The sequence below is a fragment of the Pseudorasbora parva genome, chromosome 25 (assembly GCF_024679245.1).
Source record: "Pseudorasbora parva isolate DD20220531a chromosome 25, ASM2467924v1, whole genome shotgun sequence".
NCBI lineage: Eukaryota > Metazoa > Chordata > Actinopteri > Cypriniformes > Gobionidae > Pseudorasbora > Pseudorasbora parva.
The window spans coordinates 5095639-5114784 of record NC_090196.1 but is presented as its reverse complement, the minus strand read 5'-3'; the positions used below and the strand labels follow the sequence as shown (position 1 = coordinate 5114784).

The window sequence follows — 19146 nt, the reverse complement described above, 5'->3', positions numbered from 1 at the left end:
AAGCTTAAACATGTCTGGCTAGCCAGCTAAACCAGCTTCATGGTACAGGCCCCAGGATGAGCTTCAAAGAACCAAACAATCCGAGATCAAGCCAAATTATCAACAGTCAAATCCAGCTAACTGAGTTAGCGACGTACGGAGAACAGGTCCCAGGAAGAGAAGACAATGCTGAATAAAGTCTTGGATATTTTTGGACCCAAATGTATTTTGGATGCTTCAAGAGACTCTAATTAACCCACTGATGTCTCATATGGACTACTGTGATGATGTTTTTATTCCCTTTCTGGACATGGACAGTATAGTGTGCATACACTTGCATACGCTCTCGGACTAAATATAAAATATCTTAAACTGTGTGTGAAGATGAACGGAGGTCTTACGGGTGAGGAACGACTTTAGGGTGAGGAGTTAATGACAGACATTTCATTTTTGGGTGAACTAACCCTTTAATGTAGAGGTTGAATAACAAACCTTTTAAAATCATATTATTGTAAATACAATTGTAAGGCTTTAGTGCTAATTCAGTTTATGTTGTTGTAATTATGCTTCCAAAAAGTTGATTCTAAGCTTTTTTTCTGATATTTAATGCTTTAAAAAAAAAAACAAACAAAGTGCATGCATCTTCAGCGCCACCTTTTGTCCTTTTGTTGCAAGTTCTACTGTTCAATGCAGAAATGTATATAAAGTGTGGCAAAGTTTGAATTAGCCATTATACTATTATTGAGTTTCACTACATCATAAACAATGACACTTCTGTAGACTTATATAGAGAATGTTAGTGCAATCGAATCAAAGGCACAGTTTAAAAAAATGCTTAATGGTGTTTACTGGCTTACTTCCCAACTTCAGCTCGTGATAGCCTGCTATGTGAACGGGCTGTTGAAGAAGGCTGTGATATGCTGGGCTGTTGCCTGTCCCACTATGGGCTCTAGTTCATGTGCTGAAGCACTACCGAGCTGATGGATGCTGGGAAATCTCTGGAGGAGCAGCATGGCCTTCACCTTCCCAACTCCAGGAATCTGCTGGACCAGACCCAGCACCACCGGCTCCAGCAGTCTGGACACGCTCTTCCTGCGGAACGGGTTCTCCTTGCTCTCGCCAAGAACCTGCACAATGAAAAACGCCTTCTGACCAGCACTGAAACAACATCATATTCTTACATGACATTTCTCTGCTTGAAGTATGTGTGAACATACACCGATCAGGCATAACATTATGACCACTGACAGATGAAGTGGATAACACTGATTATCACTTCATCACGGCTCCTGTTAGTGGGTGGGATATATTAGGCAGCAAGTGAACATTTTGTCCTCAAAGTGGACGTTTTAGAAGCAGGAAAATGGGCAAGTGTAAGGATTTAAACAAGTTTAACAAGGGCCAAATTGTGATGGCTAGACTACTGGGTAAGAGCATCTCAAAAACTGCCTCTTCCAGCAGATAATGCTCTCCTGCCACAAAGCAAAAAAGGTTCAGGAAAGGTTTGAGGAGCACAACAATGAGTTTGAGGTGTTGACTTGCCCTCCAAGTTCCCCAGATCTCAATCCAATCGAGCATCTGTGGGATGTGCTGAACAAACAATTCCGATCCATGGAGGCCCCACCTCGCAACTTACAGGACTTAAAGGATCTGCTGCTAACATATTGGTGCCAGATACCACAGCGCACCTTAAGGTGTCTAGAGGACTCAATGCATCGACGGGTCAGGGCTGTTTCGGTTGCAAAAGGGGGGCAACACTATTTTGATAAAACTGATAAGTATGTATGGCTTAATGTCTTGCATGCTATTTAAAATACATTCAGCAGGTATATCAGAGTTTATTCATTTTATTTTCTATGTATAGAGTCAAATATGCCTGTGCAAGTATGCTATAGAGAAATTAAGCGATATTGACTGACCAGCTGCGCTATGAGCTGAGCGGCTTCAGCCGGTGTGGACACAGGCAGCAGAGTCAGACCCAGCTCCAACACCACGAACTTCTGCAGCTCGCCGAAGTACTGTTCACTCAGACGCGTCTTCTCCACAATAACAATACCCTGCAGACCGCTGTTAGCCTGGAGGAATAAGGGCGGTTTCATCTTAAAGGGTTAGTTCAACCAAAAATGAAATGTCTGTCATTAACTCCTCACCCTAATGTCGTCCCACACCCGTAAGACCTCCGTTCATCTTCACACACAGTTTAAGATATTTTATATTTAGTCCGAGAGCGTATGCAAGTGCATGCACACTATACTGTCCATGTCCAGAAAGGGAATAAAAACATCATCACAGTAGTCCATATGAGACATCAGTGGGTTAATCAGAGTCTCTTGAAGCATCCAAAATACATTTGGGTCCAAAAATAACAAAAACTACGACTTTATTCAGCATTGTCTTCTCTTCCGCATTTGTTTTAAATCCTCAAATAAAGATTCAAACGGTTATGGATCAGTGAATCGATCGCCAATGTCATTTGATTTCACGATCAGTTTGCAGTTTGACACACGATCCGATTTATCTGATTTACGATCCATTTGAATCTTTCTTTGAGGATTTAAAACAAATGCGGAAGAGAAGACAATGCTGAATAAAGTCGTAGTTTTTGTTATTTTTGGACCCAAATGCATTTCTGATGCTTCAAGAGACTCTAATTAACCCACTGATGTCTCATATGGACTACTGTGATGATGTTTTTATTCCCTTTCTGGACATGGACAGTATAGTGTGCATACACTTGCATACGCTCTCGGACTAAATGTAAAATATCTTAAACTGTGTGTGAAGATGAACGGAGGTCTTACGGGTGAGGAACGACATTAGGGTGAGGAGTTAATGACAGACATTTCATTTTTGGGTGAACTAAGCCTTTAAACATAACAACACTGAAAAGCAGAGCCATACTTTATCTGTGTAAATGATAATTTTGTCTTCTGGGAAACATTAATATCATATGTAGCTGGCAGCACTAAATGAAAAACAAAAGATTGTAAAACAAAAGTAAAACAATAGATAACCCCCCCCCCCAAATAAAGTGTATCGATCCATCAAAAGTGCATCCATTCGTCATAAAAGTTTATCTATCCTTATTAACGTGCATCTATCGGCCATAAAAGTGAATCTATCCATCATAAGTGCATCTATTTACATAAGTGCATCTATCCATTATAAAAGGTCTAGCCTAGAAGTCTAGACGCACCCTAGCGGCAGCAAATCTAATCTGCCCGCGAGTGTCGTCTAGGAACTCTCAATACCCTTCTGAGCTGTATTCCTAACTCTGGACGGGCCAATCACATCGTGTATAGAGTCGGTGGGCGGGGCTTAATATAATGACGGCCGAGTTGCGTTTGCGTGCTTCTAGTAAACACAGAAGCTGGCGAACGGCGGTCTTTCGAATCAGCTTTAACCGCGACTCTGGAAGACTTGGAGTTAAGCTTTTCTCTGAGAAAAGAACAAAGAACGGCACTGAAGTCATTCTTAAGAAGGGAAGATGTGTTCGGAGTTTAGCCGACCGGATACGGCGAAAGTTTAATCTATCAACGAGCTCTGCTTCACCTCCGTTGCTCTGGTTGGTGTAGCGCTATCCTATCGCGTGCAGAGGGAGTTTGACAGACAACCGTTTATCCGCCCCTCAGATTGAGCCGTCAATGGTGAGTTTCCTGACCAAACATCTTGATGTGTGTCTGGCTTGTCAGGCTATAAAAGGTCATCTTTAAATGTGAAACTAAAACCACCACTAGGCAGCAGCAAGTCACTGTTAATGATTGAGTCATTGATATTCAAACAATTCATTCAAACGACTAATTCAGGAACGAATCATTTGACTATATTAATCTGTCTTATTCACTAAAACATTGATTCAAATGATTTGTTCAAAAAGCTGATTTATTCAGTAAGGAAAACACTGTGTGTTGCTCAGAGACGCGATTACTGCTGTGACTTTGTTTTGAACTATTCTTGTTGGCGAAATAGAGTAAACATTGGCAATATGGTGTCTAAAATATAAGTCACTTATTAAATTCAAATATCAATATTCAACATTATGTGTTTAAAACATCAAAACGTTATTTATGCATTACTAAAGGTTATTTGTCACCTCGAAGCCCATTAAACAGTCTGTGCAAATGCCACTTCAAATACAGCTTCTGCTTCCTCCATTGCGAAGATGCATTTTGTAGATACTCATTTAATTTGATTGGTAACAGCCCTATTGTGTCTTATTATCACCAGCACCAAGGTAATATTACAATAACGAACTCAGCAAAATATCGTCTAATTATCGTTATCGAGAAAATCCCTGAAAATATCGAGATTTAATTTTTTGATATAACCCCGCCCTAACCCAGCCATCATAAAAGTGCATCTATCCATCATATAACTGCTCCACACATTCATCCAAATGTTTGACCACCAATATTTAAAATGTAAATTATCCCAATATGAAATAAAGATACAAATTTAGAGTACCAGACAAAAGCAGATAAAATCGGATTTACATTTCTGAATCGGACAATCTTCCTCCTGTAGCCGTTTCCTGCCACCAGATCACTTTCTGATACATAGAGGACACACGTCTTATTCCCGAGACAGAAGTCCACGACACCCAGCTCCTCCTCAAAGATCATCTTCACACTGCCTGCAAGAGAGAGCAGGAACATCAGCAGCTCGTCAGGCTTTCTAGAAGACAGAGGGCATCTCATGAACATCTAGCTACACACACACACTTGAATGTGTGTTACATGGACTCTCTATAGACATAATGTTTTTTATACTGTACTCTCCTGACACTAACACTACCCCTAAACATACCCATCGTCAAACAATTTAGTATGTTTATGAATCTATTCACATTGTGGGGACCGCTGGCTGGTCCCACAATGTAGGTGATCTCAGGTTTATGTTACATTGTGGGAAAATGTGGTCCTAAAGCTATATGCGAAAAATACCGGTAAATACTAATAAACAAAATAATAGAAGAAAATATTACAACATAAGTCAAACTTAGTTTATAACACACACACACACAGAGAGAGAGAGAGAGAGAGAGAGAGAGAGAGAGAGAGAGAGAGAGAGAGAGAGAGAGAGAGAGAGAGAGAGAGAGAGAGAGAGAAAATAAGTTTCAACCTCTATGTCTTGCTCACTTCAAGAACGTTTATAACGTCAAATCAAATAAGGAGAATATGAACATGTCGTTTAAGAGCGTTTATTAACTCTATTTACGTCCAAATATCCAAACCCACACAGTTGTGAATCACCTTTAAATCCCTGCGCGAGCGTCGACGCTCTCCACCTCTCGTGACAGATCATGTGTCCGTATGGCGGAGACGCGTTCAGGAGCTTCACCGGAACCGGTTTACATTCCATACCACAAACAATCAATCTGATCAATACTGTACTGCGATGGCTCTATCCAGAAGCTACAAACAAAAACATATCTTTAAGAAGCTCAAAAACATATAAGCCTTACATATGTAGTCTTACATAACGGAGATATAAACCCACCCTTTTATCGTAAACAATCTCTCATTTCCGACATTCACAAAACACTCGAGTCTCGTTAAATCTCGCGCCTGTTTCAACTAACAAATCTCGCGATGCTTCTGTAGCATCACGCTGTCGCTGATTGGCTGTTGCGAGTCCATTTAAACAGTCGAATACACACAAGAGCGTTTAGATGAGTTTATTCTCCGTTCAGCTGAAGTGTTAATGGATTAATCTCATCTGAAGTTTTATCGTGCAGTCTGTGTGCCGCATTTTAAGGTAAGTCCAGAGAATGTGTGAATTCAAAAGGTCACTGTTATCTCGATTAAATCATTTGGATATACACGTTATATCCTAAATTTATTTTATAACATGCATTTCTGAATAAAATGCAGGTCGTTAAAATCCAATACAGTTCGTACAATCAACGATGCATTAGTGAGATAATGTGCAATCGGACCGTTTTGGTTCACTGTCTGTGATTCCAGTCAGCTGTGAGAGGATCCAAGCCCGGGCATGTTTCAATCCCATGGACAAACACTAGGATAGTGTCAATGGTGCACACAAACTAATACCACACTAGGGCACTGTCTGTCAATAGTGCACACTTAATAATGTGAAGTAGATGGTTTTCTGACAGCAAAAAAAGTCTTGTTAAGGAGACTTGTATTAATAAAAATTGAGACTGCAGGGTGGTATTAAATGCTCAGTATGCCATACATTTGTTATAGTAGCATTCTTGTTGCATTTTCAGGCTCACACTCAAAATAAGGGAAATGTGTGCTCTCCCCCTTATTTCCATTTGCTGTGTGCAGGGTCATTTCTGAGGATGGGTCCCTGGTTTGTGCCGCTGATGCTGTTAAGTGTGCAGTATGGTGAGGTGGATGCTTTCTTTGACTGGCTGAAGAAGCCAGAACCCGCTCCTGCTCCTCCTCCACAGGAGCCGATCGCCTCCATTCTGCTCCAGGGAGAGACCCCTGCCTTTGAAATGACTGTCGTGGATGAGAAGTTTTTGGCTGAGGCAAAGCAGATGGACCTCAGTCCTCTGGACAGCTGCCATTTTCGGGTAAGCGAGTGTATGTGTGTTAGTTTTACCATGCAAAAAAATAAATAAAATGATTTATAGCATGATAAATTATAGCATGATTAATATACAGCGCTGGAAAAATTAAGACCAGTGCTAAATTATCAGTTTCTCTGGTTTTACTATTTACAGGTATGTGTTTTTGGGTAATATTAACATTTTTGTTTTATTCTATAAGCTACTGACAACGTTTGTCCCAAATTCCTAATAAAATTAGAGCATTTATTTGCAGAAAGCAACAGCTGGTCAAAATAACAAAAAAATATGCAGTGTTGTCAGACCTCGACTAATGGAAAGGAAAATAACTTCATATTCATTTTTAAACAACACAATACTAATTTTTTAACTTGGGAAGAGTTCAGAAATCAATATTTGGTGGAATAACTGATTTTGAATCACATCTTTCATGCGTCTCGGCGTGCTCTCCACCAGTCTCTCTCATTGATTTTGGGTGACTTTATGCCACTCCTGATGCAAGAATTCCTGCAGCTCGGATTTGTTTGATGGCTTGTGACCATCCATCTTCCTCTTGATCGCATTCCAGAGGTTTTCAATGGGGTTTAGGTCTGGAGATTGGGCTGGCCATGACATGTCTTGATCTGGTGGTCCTCCATCCACACATTAGAGTAATTTTATGTAGTTTTATATTTATTTGAAAATGTTGAATTAATTAAAACAGAGCCATTTCATGTCTTTCGTTGAATTGCTTAACTCAAGGTTGCTATAGGATTTAGAAAGTAATTTAAAAAGTAATTAGTATTAAGTAAACTAGTAATTAATTAATGAATTATTTAGAGTAGCTTGCCCAACACTGTAGCAGACTAACGGTTGGAGGGGTGAGGTTAAGGATATTCAAACCCAAGCTGTCAAACTGCCGTCATCCGACAAGGAACGCCATTCCAGACTGGGAGTAACCTTTCAGATTTTGAAAAGAATAAAAGATTACCAAAACAAACACATTGTTTTCTTTTTTCTTTCTGTGCATTAACTTGCACAGATTAATTGTTCACTTCAAGATCTGTAACGTGTGCTAACAAAGTAAATGGATCAATTTTGATTTCATGAGGACTTTAAAACACTGATACAATGTTCGTCATGCTGACTTTATGATTTTTAGTTATTCAGTTTTTTTTTAATAGGTTGTTGCTGAGCTCAAAGCCACTTGCAGCGGCCTTTCAGAAGAGCAGTTGGCTAAACTGGGCGTGGCTTTGTTCAACTGCCAATCAGAGGTGGAGGGTCGCAGGACATACCCTTGTACCGAAGAAATGGTATGCATGTTTTATTTCAGGTCCTGAACCTGCTGAACTGTTTTTCAGTGAAATACCTGTCATTCTGCCGGTTAAAACGAGTATTTCTAGTCATGTAGTTTAGCATCTAGAATTCATTGAGTCTGAAAAATGAATAATGAGTGTCTCTCTTTCTGCAGTCTATTAAAGAGTGCACAGCGGTCATGGACTCGGACACATGGAATGCGTATCACATTGTCAGTAACCGAGCACGTGCCGTGTGTTATGCCACACGCCAGCAGCACTTTCGCAAGCGAGCGGAGCTTACCGTCAACGCCCTGATTTCCACTGCAAGTAGTCAACTGGATGCTATGAAAGACTTAAAGGTGTGTTATAAATAATTTCTTTCCCCCCTGCTCTTAAAGGTGCAAGTTGTAGTATTATCGCAGTGAAATACTAAAAATCCGGCATTGACCAGAGATTTGTTTACAAACGATCCCGCAGTGAACTGAAGTGAACATGTCTTCCCCACGTGAGCTGGAACTTCATTAAAAATAAAGTTCAACCACACATTCCTGATATTTGGATCCGAAGGAAGCTTATGCAGCGTCTGTGTTCTTCCACAACCAGGAATAGCGCAATATCTTAATCTTCCTCGGCATGTTTATTGTTGTTGACCAGCTGGCACGAGCCCTCCATGAGTCGGTGGGCGGGGCTACTGGATTAGAGGCGTTTCGTCGTGCAGAGACGTCAGTATGCAGCACAGGACTGTTTTCTCGGCCTGGTGTCTATAAAAGCTTTTCTTTGACTAACAAGCAGGGATGCAAACAGCACGCTTTTCGGCGCCTGCCTATTTTTTCATGTCAGTTTGGGCGACTTGTAGCCTGACAAGCCAGACCCACATCAAGATGTTTGGTCTGGAAACTCTCCATTGACAGCTCTGTCTGAGGGGCGGGATAAATGGTTGTCTTTCAAACTCCCTCTGCATGCAATTGGATAGCGGTACAACCAACCAGAGCTCGTTGATAGATTAAACATCCGCTCTATCTAGTCATTAAGAATGACTTCAGTGCTGTTCTTTTCTCAGAGAAAAGAGAAATCTTGCGGGCAAATTAGATTTGCGGCCACTAGGGTGCGTCTAGATTTCTAGGCTAATGTAGGTGTGCTTGGGGTAAAAAGTCCCGGCTGAAAAATCCTCCCTCACGTCTCCCCCTCCCCCCTATAGGCAGAAATGAGAGACGTGAGGGAGGAAGTTTCAGCCGGGACTTTTTACTGCGCCGAGTCAAAGTACTCTCAGAAGTGCTATTCCGCCATACATTATAGTTCTCTTTTTTAATCCGCTTAAAAAAGCGTCACCACACTTGATCGTTCAGCTATTGGTGTAACTGTATTTAAATAGGGAAACCGTGGAGGTGTTTGGTCACTTCTAACTTGATCTCTGTTTGGTACCATAGTGAATGAACTGGGCAAAGTGGGCAAAGCTAAATGCTATCTGATTGTCACAGCGCGTCAGGTAGATTACCACATTCAGAGGAACTCGTTTTAGTTAAGGGAATAACATAGTTTAATATGAATGCGGTGAAGTATCCCTTTAAAATATGGTTGTTTGTGGTGAGTTAAATTTAGCGATATGCTGTAATCATGTTGCATTGTGGTATATGAAGGTGCCTGAAGTGTACATATGAAGTAGATTCGCTCCCTTGGTCAAAATCCATATGATGTCCATAAAAACGTCCCATGTCCACTTCACGAAGTGGAACACACTTCAAAATGGCGGCAGGGATTTCCCTGAGGGGAAGTGCTTAGGGTCTGCAAATGTGTGTCTAGGAACACAGCCTAATCCTGAAGCCGTTGATTAGCTGGTTCAGGTGTGTTTAATTAGGGTCGTAGCTAAACTCTGCAGGATATTGCCCCTCCCGGACTGGAAGTGCCCATCCCTGTCCTACACCATACATCGCGTCAGGGGTTACTTTTGCAGGAAGTCAACTTGCGTTTAAATGTTTTTTTTTTTTTTTTTTACATAAACACATCACTTTGCTTCAGAAGAACTCTATTCATCATCTGGATTCATTTCTTTTATAAAGCTAGGAAGAGCAATTATATTTTTTAACATAACTCTGATTGTTCATCTAGCTTGTCTAAAAAATTTTATTATTGGGAGAAATTTAACATCTCCTTCAGCCTTCCCATCCTTGTAGTGTCAGCAGTTTCTCGAGTGGAATAGTTCTCCACAATCCATGAACTTATTAATGGATTAGATGGATAAAAGCTCTTTTTTTTCCTTCATCTCATTGTGAAATGTCAGATTATGGGTAAAATGGGTTGTGAATACAATTCTTAGGTTGACTTTCCTGGTTTATCGTTCTTTATTCATGTCGATCTGCAGGAGGGTCAGAACGAGCTGAGGGAAATGACCGCTGCCTCACTGGACAGGCTACTGGAGGGTCACAGTGCCCTACAGCTCCAGCAAGGGGCACTAAAGGAAGGGCAGGAACAGCTGGATGCTTCTATCAGTGAGAATCTGCAGAGATTGGCACAGGAGAAGGCTCTCATCAGCACCGGGCAGCTGCTGGTGGCTCAACTGATTCAGGGCATTACACAAAGAATGGGTCAGTCACAGATCGATGCATGTTCTTCAAGGATGACCGTTGAACTTATCAGCATTTAAAATCAAAGACCTGTTATTGAGAGTTTCATTATCTCGGTTTTATGTTTACAGAGAATGTAAGTGGGCAGCTGAAGGATCAGACAGCAGAAGTGCAGGAAGGACATCAGGCGATTCTTGATGACCTGGCTGTGGTCCGAGGAAGTGCTCAGGACATCTACCATAAAATGGGTGATTACTCTTCAGTGATATACTACCTGTCAAAAGTTTGGATTTTTTTTGGTTTTTTTACGTTTTAAATGGTTAGTTCACCCCAAAATAAAAATGACCCCCTGATTTTCTCACCCTCCAGTCATCCTAGGTGTATCTTCTTTCAGATTAATACGATCAGAGTTGTATACATATATTTTTTTAAATGTGCTGGCTTTTCCAAGCTTTGTAATGGCAGTGAATGGCAGAAGAAAGCACAACAATCCTAAAAGTGCTCCACACACAGATACAGGGGTTAATAAAAGCCTTTTTTATTGCCAGATGCATTGATTCACTTTAGAAGGCCTTTATTAACCCCCAGAGCCATGTGGAGCACTTATGATGGATAGCTTCACTTTTTTTTGCCGTCAAATTTTGAAGCTGCCATTATAAATGGCAGTTTAAAAATTGAATCATCATATTGAAGCTTGAATTAGCCAGGATATTTTTAATATAACTGTTCGTCTAAAAAAAAGTTATATTATGGCTGCACGATTTGGGGAAAAATATCGAATTGCGATTTGTTCTTGTTAAAATTGCATTTTTTGTCATTTCTTTGGTTATTGCTAATAATATACAATAATATTTAACACAAATTTAAAAGATATTACTATTACAATAACACTTTGATTATTAAAGGGTTACTTCAGTGATTTAGCATTAACTTTGTATTTAAACTGGGTCATTAATGTAGTAGAAATATGAAATTTATTTTTGAATTTGGTGCCTTCTAGACTGAGAAAAGACAGAATGTAGTTCTCATGGGGATGAAAGACTTCCATTCCCAGAATGCACTTGCTTTGCTGCCTTACGAGGTCACTCCCAAAGTAGGGCTGGGCGATAAATCGATTTTATGGATTAATTCGAGTTTGTAGTTTCATGTCGATTTTTGTGAATGAAAATGGGTTTTTTTTCTTTAAAATCCGCCGACGCTCCCGTAATGGCTCATCCCTCCCCGCGCGTTTGCCAGTGCCACAGAGATACACAAACAACAAGGACAACACATACAGTGTCATTGGTTCAGTTTTACACAGAACTATTAACAATACCCCGCTGCAAAGTGTGTTTGAAGTCTGAACGGAACTGCGCTCATTTGAGCTGCGCGGACCACAAATATGAGCGAGCTCGTACACGAGCCGATCTCGGGACAGACACAATACACAGCGCTGGAGATCCAGAGAGAGAGAGCGTTTAAATTCACCATAGAATTAATAACAGCGCTACTGTGATCTAGTGGAAGCGTTCGGCGCAGAATTCTGTTATAAACCACAGATATCAGATCAAACAGAGCTGACATGGAGACAACATGAGCGAAGGTCAGGGGTTTCAGTCACAAATCACCAACATTCACCATGATTTACTGTAGTAAAACCACATGGATTTAATGTTGATGTCAATATTTATCTCAGGATTCGTACAACCTTTTGCGGTTTCGTAGGCTACACTTATTTGTACACGTACTGTCTGCACTTATTTCCAGCACTTCAAAGCTCTAAATATCTAAAATATGCTATTTTTAATGTGATGGTTTGTAAAACTAAAAGGTTAAAGGGGTTTTGTGAAAGGAATAGTATTTTAGTTATTTTTTTGAAATGTTTAATCCATTTTGTGGCAAAAAGCATTTTTTATTAAAAAAAGATATGCAGTGCCCACCACTATAACCAGCAGGAGAAGAGCACTTATTAGCCTTTCCACTCCCTAATATATGGAGAAAAGTATGAAGTCACAAAGTCTCATGAAAAAACTAAATTACACAGAAAGCAGGTAAAGAGCTCATTTTATAATAACTGAAGCTGTCGTTCAGTGTGAGAATATTAAAGAACAATGGTAATCTATATTTAATAATAACATTAGCATATTATTAAATAGCATAACATTAAAATTTTCCCTATACTTTTTTGCACATTACTGTTGTTAATAAAAGTTAATTTGATCTGCATATCAATTAATAAACCTTTGATATGTATACTGTATATTGCAAAAGATATGGTGCCCATTTATGCTGTGGAATGGTCTGGGTTATTCCCATGCTGAAAGTTTTGCACCCCAGGTAGGTGCTCTACCAAGCCGCAATTATTTTACCTAAACAAAATAAAGTTAACTTGTTTTAAACAATTTCTTTGTCATGCAGATTGATTTTAAGTAGGAGGGGAAAAAAAATCGATTAAAATCGTAAATCGAATTTTTTGGCAAAAAATCGGGGATTTTTTTTTTTTGGCCATATCGCCCAGCCCTATCCCAAAGCCACGGCTACTGGATCACTTTCTCACGTGTTTGTTTTTATAAAATCATTTTAGGTGGAGAACAGACACTACAATTAAAAGCTGAACGTGTCGTGTGCGAGAGTCACAGCACAAATTCAGCAGGATACAAAGCCTTATGTTAAATCGCTTAATTAATCCTTTAATAATAAAAATATTCAATAATAATTTATTTTAAAGAACTTATTTTACACAACTGTAGGGTTGCCGGTTAACATGCAAGGTAGGCTATGATTAAAAATTACTAGATATGTCTATTTTTGTCAGGAGGAATGCAAAATCAAGAACAAGTCTTTATTATGAAATATGAGACTTATGCATCCACTGTGGAAAAAAAAACCCTGTACACGGGAGAAAAACATGGATCGTCATGTACATTTATTTAGAGAAGTGTTATTACAAACTTATTATCCAGTGAATTTCATTGTGTATAAATTGTACCTTAATTTTAATCAAGGTTTCAACCAATTGCCTGTATTTAAAAACAATAAGCGTATAGGCTATAGAAGGCAATAATCGTGACACATTGCACATGAACTGGAGCGCCTCTCATAAATATTCTGAAACCGTTTATAGGCTACTTCTCACGGACATATGAAATGTGTATAGAAAGCTTAAAATGCTTTCCTTTAAATGATTACGAAACAATTCGAAACGTAAGGAAAGCAAAGCGCACCGTTTACATGAGCAGCTCATGATCGGCGGTTCTGTTCTGAATACTGCGCTTCATCACTGCATGTGCTGTGAGTTTAACCTGCATGGGACTAATCCTGACTCCTGAGCATTCACTTTAAAGGGGGGGTGAAATGCTGTTTCATGCATACTGAGCTTTTTACACCTTTAAAGACTTGGATTCCCATCCTAAACATAGACAAAGTTTCAAAAACTAATGTTGGACGTTTGATGGAGTATTTCTGTGTTAAAAATACTCCTTCCGATTTCACACAAGTTTCGGAGAGTTTTTTTCGAGTATGGGTCGGCTTGACGTTAAATAGATCGGAAGGTCCTTGTATGGGCCGTATGGGCTCTTCTCCCGGTAGGGTGCGCGCGCGTGACTAGGGCGAGAGAGAGGAAATGCACGCCGTAAACAGTCTCTCAGGTGCAGATCCAGTCGTCCGTGAACACTTATGTCGCGCCGCGCTCCACTTTATTCCTATGGGTGACGTCGAGCGACTTCAACGCTTCAGCACAGCATTCTGGGACAGCAGCGCTGCATTTGAACCGATTTGAACGCAGAAATGACGGGAAGCCTCACAACATCGCTTCAGTCGCGTCGCAAAGTGGATCTCTACGCCACTGTGGTCACAGGACTTCACCAAATCATACCAAAGAAGTGTGTTTTTGACGGAGCGGTCCCAGCGGTAAAGGTTCGGTCCTGCTTTGGAAGCAGCCGGTGAGTTAAACTGCTTCAAATGTCTGTGCTGTCGGCTATCGTCACGTGAGTAAACATCAGTAAACGACACGATCGCGTGCTTCGTCATTCAAATGCGCTAACGGACTCCATTGTTGTTCTGTATAACACTAGTCTGACTCTGACGTGCAAAACCGTTTTGCTTGCTACCTCTAAGGTCTAGTCACTTACAATAGTCCATAAACCGAATCATGTCCTCATAAACTGAGAGTAAAGACACACAAATGTTGACAGGCCACTAAATACAGTCCATACCACAGAGACGGACGTCCTGATGTTGCCGTTTCTCCTGCTCAATTTATTTCAGCCTCAGATTTGATTCTGGATCATTATCTGTATTAGCTGAGATAGCGATGGGTTTCTCCACGCTTGAGGACGTCACCGCTTTGTGCACATTCTTTAGCTCCGCCCACTCGATACGCCTCCAGCCGCTCGGTTTTTTCCGGAAAGACTCGGTACAGCCCATATTTCTTTTATAAATATGATAAAACTAAAGACTTTTCGGATATATGAAGGATGCAATACTACTCTATAGGTACTCAAGATTGACATGAGATTGACTGAAACTGAGTGTTTCACCCCCTCTTTAAGTCGCGGACATTTTGTTCTTGCACTGATGTTAACTTTGTAGCCATTTTGCACTTTGACAGCCAGTTTGAGATAAAGGCTATATTTGCATGTAATGATTCTGACAGTTTTTGCCATTGGAATGACTGGGGGAAAAGTGTCCCAATCAACCTGAATCACCCCATACTATACTAATGCACTTATTTATGAATTTGAATTCTGGAAAAAGTGGCTGGTAAAATTGGGCATCCACCGGCCACCGTGGGAAATTTCCCCACCCTGCTTGAATTGGTTTGAAAATTGCACCATCCTTAACATTTAGGGTGCGTTCACACTTGTCATGTTTGGTTCTATTAAAACGAACCCTGGTGCGATTGCTCGGTTAGTGCGGTTCATTTGAACATATGTGAACGCTGCTATCCGAACCCCGGTGCGCACCAAACAAGCGGACCGAGACCGCTAAAAAGACGGTTCTCGGTCCGCTTCCAAACGAACTCTGGTGCGGTTCGATTGATATATGGACGCAACACGGACCAAAGACATGTAAACGGACCAAAAACCAGTCGTAATGTCACAAGATACGATGCATAGACAGCTGATTTGATGACACAAAGTCAGTGTATCCAAAATGAGTAACGTTATAAGGTTAGTTCACCCCAAAATGACATTTCTTTCATTAATCCTTTAGAACCTGAAGCTAAAAAGGGGCGTTTTCACATATTTTGTTTTTTTGACTGTAGAATTATAACAGAATGTGCTATCCTCAAGTGCAAGGTGTTATTTTTTTCAGAAGACAACTGGCTTACAATAAATTAGTTATTGACCATCACTGTATGTGGTAAGTTTGAAAATAATTGAAATAGTCAAAAACGGGAATACATTTTACTGCTTTTTATTGAGAAAAAATCAGAAACCCACTGTACGAAAGAATCTAACACTTTAAACTTGAAGAATAAACTATAATACATATATACAAGTCTTTTTGTGACACTGGATTGCAGAGTTTTCACTCAGGAGCCTTTTTCTTTACCCCCACGGCCCCTCTGAGGTAGTGTTGTGGAGGGCCCGTTTGCATTTGTACAAGCCACAGTGGGGGAAAAAAAAAAACGAGCTTGTATTACAAACTCACAATATATTTATAAATGTATTTTCCATTATAAAATACATTAGTTAAAGCAAAATTGTAAAAAACATAAACAAAAACACTTAGTTATAAATAAAACCAAATAACAATGAAGTAATAATACAAAATAATTACTTACACACATGCCAACACACACATGTACACATCACACACAAGTAAACGCATGAACACAAGCAAACACATAAATGTAGTGCATGTAAACACATGAACGGACACATGTAACGCTTACGTGCGTGTACACACACACACACACACACACACACACACACACACACTGAGGCATGAAACATTGAATCTATGCCCATTTCACCGACATTTCTCACATGACATGTCCGTAATAAGCCGTATATAGGCGGAAAGCGCAGGGTGTCTACTTTCAGGAGCAATTTAAATTATGATAGTGCAAAGGGTTGAAGAGTTACGGTAACTTAAATACAGCTTGGTTGGCTGTGTCATCGACGACATGTCCGGTTTAAAAGGGTTAATGACTCGCCCTAATGTCGTTCCACACCCGTAAGACCTCCGTTCATCTTCTGAACACCGTTTAAGATATTTTAGATTTAGTCCAAGGCCTTTCTGTCATTTAAATGTAAGTGTATGCCCACTTGCTGTCCACGTCCAGAAGGGAATGAAAACATCATCAGAGTAGTCCATATGAGACATCAGTGGGTTAGTTACTCTTTTGAAGCGTCGACAATACATTTTGGTCCAAAAATAACAAAAACTACGACTTTATTCAGCATTGTCTTCTCTTCCGTGCTTGTTTTCAAACCTCAAATGAAGATTCAAACTGTCATGATTCAAGATTCGCGTTGGTCAAACTGGCAAACAGCTGAAATCACGCGACATTGGTGATACGAATCACGAATCAATCTGCTGATTCACGACCGTTTGATTCTTTATTTGAGGTTTGAAAACAAGCACGGAAGAGAAGACCATGCTGAATAAAGTCGTAGTTGTTATTTTTGGACCAAAATGTATTGTCGACGCTTCAAAAGAGTCAAACTAACCCACTGATGTCTCTCATGGACTACTCTGATGATGTTTTCATTCCCTTCTGGACATGGACAGCAAGTGTGCACACACTTACATTCAAAGGACAGAAAGGCATTGGACTAAATCTAAAATATCTTAAACTGTGTGTGAAGATGAACAGAGGTCTAACGGGTGTGGAACGACATTAGGGGGAGGAGTTAATGAAAGAAATTTCATTCTTGGTGAACTAACCCTTTAACTTTAGAGGGCTAACGTAGAGCAACGAGGAAGTGCCTCCTCAATATTTGGTCCGAGCATCAAAAATGCTAGAAAAAAAACGCACAAAAAGCACACCTGGTTCTTCTCATTAAAGGACCCGTGTTGCCCATTTCTCAGGACAGAACTGCAGTCTCTTTTCTGCATTCAACGGAGGAAATCCTGCTGCGGTTTTGGATGTTTTGAACATTTTATGAGCTCTTTGAGTTCTCAGCGGGTAAAAATAATGCCATATGTACATGCATAAAATGATTGTGTTTAATCCAGCACACAGCATTGTTTTGAATGTTCGGTAAGCGAGCTCCTACGTCATATAGGCCGACCAATCAGGTTGTGACCGTCTCCCTATGCCTCTGGTTCAGTAACTTTAGGGTCGTTGTTAAAAATGCCAGTGTGAACAGTAAGCGCACCAGGACTATGTTTTGTTTTTTGGTCCAGACCAAACTAACCGAACTACAAGTGTGAATGCACCCTTAGACTCTGTGGTTTTGGTAAGGGGTGAGTCACTTCCCGAACAAAGTGCCAATCACAACACAATGGGCCAGCTAACCAATCACAGCACATTTCAGAAGGAGGGACTTCATCAAAACAGGAACCAAACGGCATGTTCTGGCCAGACTGGGGAGAGAAGTATAATATAAAATACAGGCAAAGCTAAATTTAAACATTTTCTCATTATCTGCTTATTCGCTAGTTTAAAAAATGGTAATATGATTGTTTTTTTTGTTTTTTTTTGAACGGTAAAACCAAAATGTATTCAATCAAGTATGAAAGCCGTAAACTTCTAGTACACCCCCAAAACAAAATCATGACTTCATAAAGGGCATAATAGGATCCCATTAAAACATCTGAGTACCTCCCTAGAGATCTCCCAGAACACTGAGTGAGCCCGGTGTTGGCAGCTAAGCTGAAATGATTGTGTTTGTGTTGATCCAGAGCTCAATCTGAACGGCTTCCTCCAGCAGCAGAACACCACGGCTCGCTTCTACTCCGAGCTCACCAGTAAGCTGGAGCGCATGAACGGCACTCTGGGATACATGCTGATGTATTTGGACAATATGCAGAATCGCCTGGAGGACAGACTGCGTATGATCCAAGGCTATCTTGGCTGGGCAGGTGGTACTTGTTTATACATGACTCAACAGTATTAATATTTGAATATGTCTTGGTTACATGTTTAATTCTCTTCCTAGGCCTGAGTCTGCGTGCTCTGTGGACGTGTGTGATGCACGCTGGTTACTTCCTGTTGTGTGCGGTGCTGCTGTCGTTCCTGCAGTGTGCCACGTTCTCCCGCGTCTCTCTGCTCCTCACCGTGCCGATCAATGCCATTGCAGAGATCAACCAGCAGTCTGCGCTCGACTTGGTCTCGCTCACTCTACTGTTGTTCACGCTATCACTAGGTACTATATCAGTGTCATTTCTGCACCACTGCTGACACCTTATGAAATTAGTAGTGTTTAGTAGAGATGCCAACAGAGCCGCACTGACCCGGCTGCCTGTATTCCTACGCGGATCCTTCTTATAAAACATTCGCCAGATGTGAATTGACAAATTACCACCATAGTGAGAAAAAAAAAACATGTTAATTTCTTTTTGACACACGCTTTGTGAACTCCCATTTATAATGATGGAATCACATGCATGGCTAACATTTGCTGTTTTTAAAGGGGGGGTGAAACACTCAGTTTCAGTCAATCTCATGTCAGTCTTGAGTACCTATAGAGTAGTATTGCGCGGACTATAACCGACATTAGTGTTCACGGACGGCTGGATCTGCAGCTGAGAGAGTGTTTACGGCGTGCATTTCCTCTCTCGCTCTAGTCACACACGCGCGCACCCTACCGGGAGAAGAGCCCGTACGGCCCATACAAGGACCTTCCGCTCTATTAAC

At 40.6% G+C, this 19146-nt stretch overlaps 2 protein-coding genes across 3 annotated transcripts in view; one reads left to right on the top strand and one right to left on the bottom strand.

Annotated features, from left to right (window-relative positions):
* Nucleotides 1–392: 392 nt before the first annotated feature.
* faap24 (FA core complex associated protein 24) lies at nucleotides 393–5544 on the bottom strand. The gene is made up of 5 exons (XM_067436699.1): nucleotides 5479–5544; nucleotides 5232–5393; nucleotides 4473–4612; nucleotides 1899–2054; nucleotides 393–1106 (listed from the first exon to the last, which is right to left on the bottom strand). The coding sequence occupies exons 2-5, from the start codon at nucleotides 5338–5340 to the stop codon at nucleotides 864–866; spliced, it is 648 nt and encodes a 215-aa protein (XP_067292800.1). The 5' UTR covers nucleotides 5341–5393; nucleotides 5479–5544; the 3' UTR covers nucleotides 393–863.
* An 89-nt stretch (nucleotides 5545–5633) lies between these two features.
* bmb (brambleberry) overlaps nucleotides 5634–19146 on the top strand; it is a 35561-nt gene continuing 22048 nt past the window's right edge. For both annotated transcript variants that reach the window (XM_067436193.1, XM_067436192.1), the window contains exons 1-8: nucleotides 5634–5736; nucleotides 6273–6523; nucleotides 7681–7809; nucleotides 7968–8153; nucleotides 10154–10376; nucleotides 10487–10603; nucleotides 18192–18371; nucleotides 18449–18655. In XM_067436193.1, the coding sequence (XP_067292294.1) occupies nucleotides 6287–6523; nucleotides 7681–7809; nucleotides 7968–8153; nucleotides 10154–10376; nucleotides 10487–10603; nucleotides 18192–18371; nucleotides 18449–18655 (1279 nt within the window). In that variant the 5' untranslated portion in view covers nucleotides 5634–5736; nucleotides 6273–6286. The remainder of the gene's footprint in view (nucleotides 5737–6272; nucleotides 6524–7680; nucleotides 7810–7967; nucleotides 8154–10153; nucleotides 10377–10486; nucleotides 10604–18191; nucleotides 18372–18448; nucleotides 18656–19146) is intronic.

Excerpts from the sequence above, each read along its gene's own strand:
- faap24 (XM_067436699.1), bottom strand. The coding sequence starts at position 5,340 with ATGGAATGTAAACCGGTTCCGGTGAAGCTCCTGAACGCGTCTCCGCCA. Across the intron at positions 4,613-5,231 it reads GCTCGCGCAGGGATTTAAAG|GCAGTGTGAAGATGATCTTT; the intron begins GTGATTCACAAC and ends TCTCTCTTGCAG. Across the intron at positions 1,107-1,898 it reads CTCAGCTCATAGCGCAGCTG|GTTCTTGGCGAGAGCAAGGA; the intron begins GTCAGTCAATAT and ends TTCATTGTGCAG.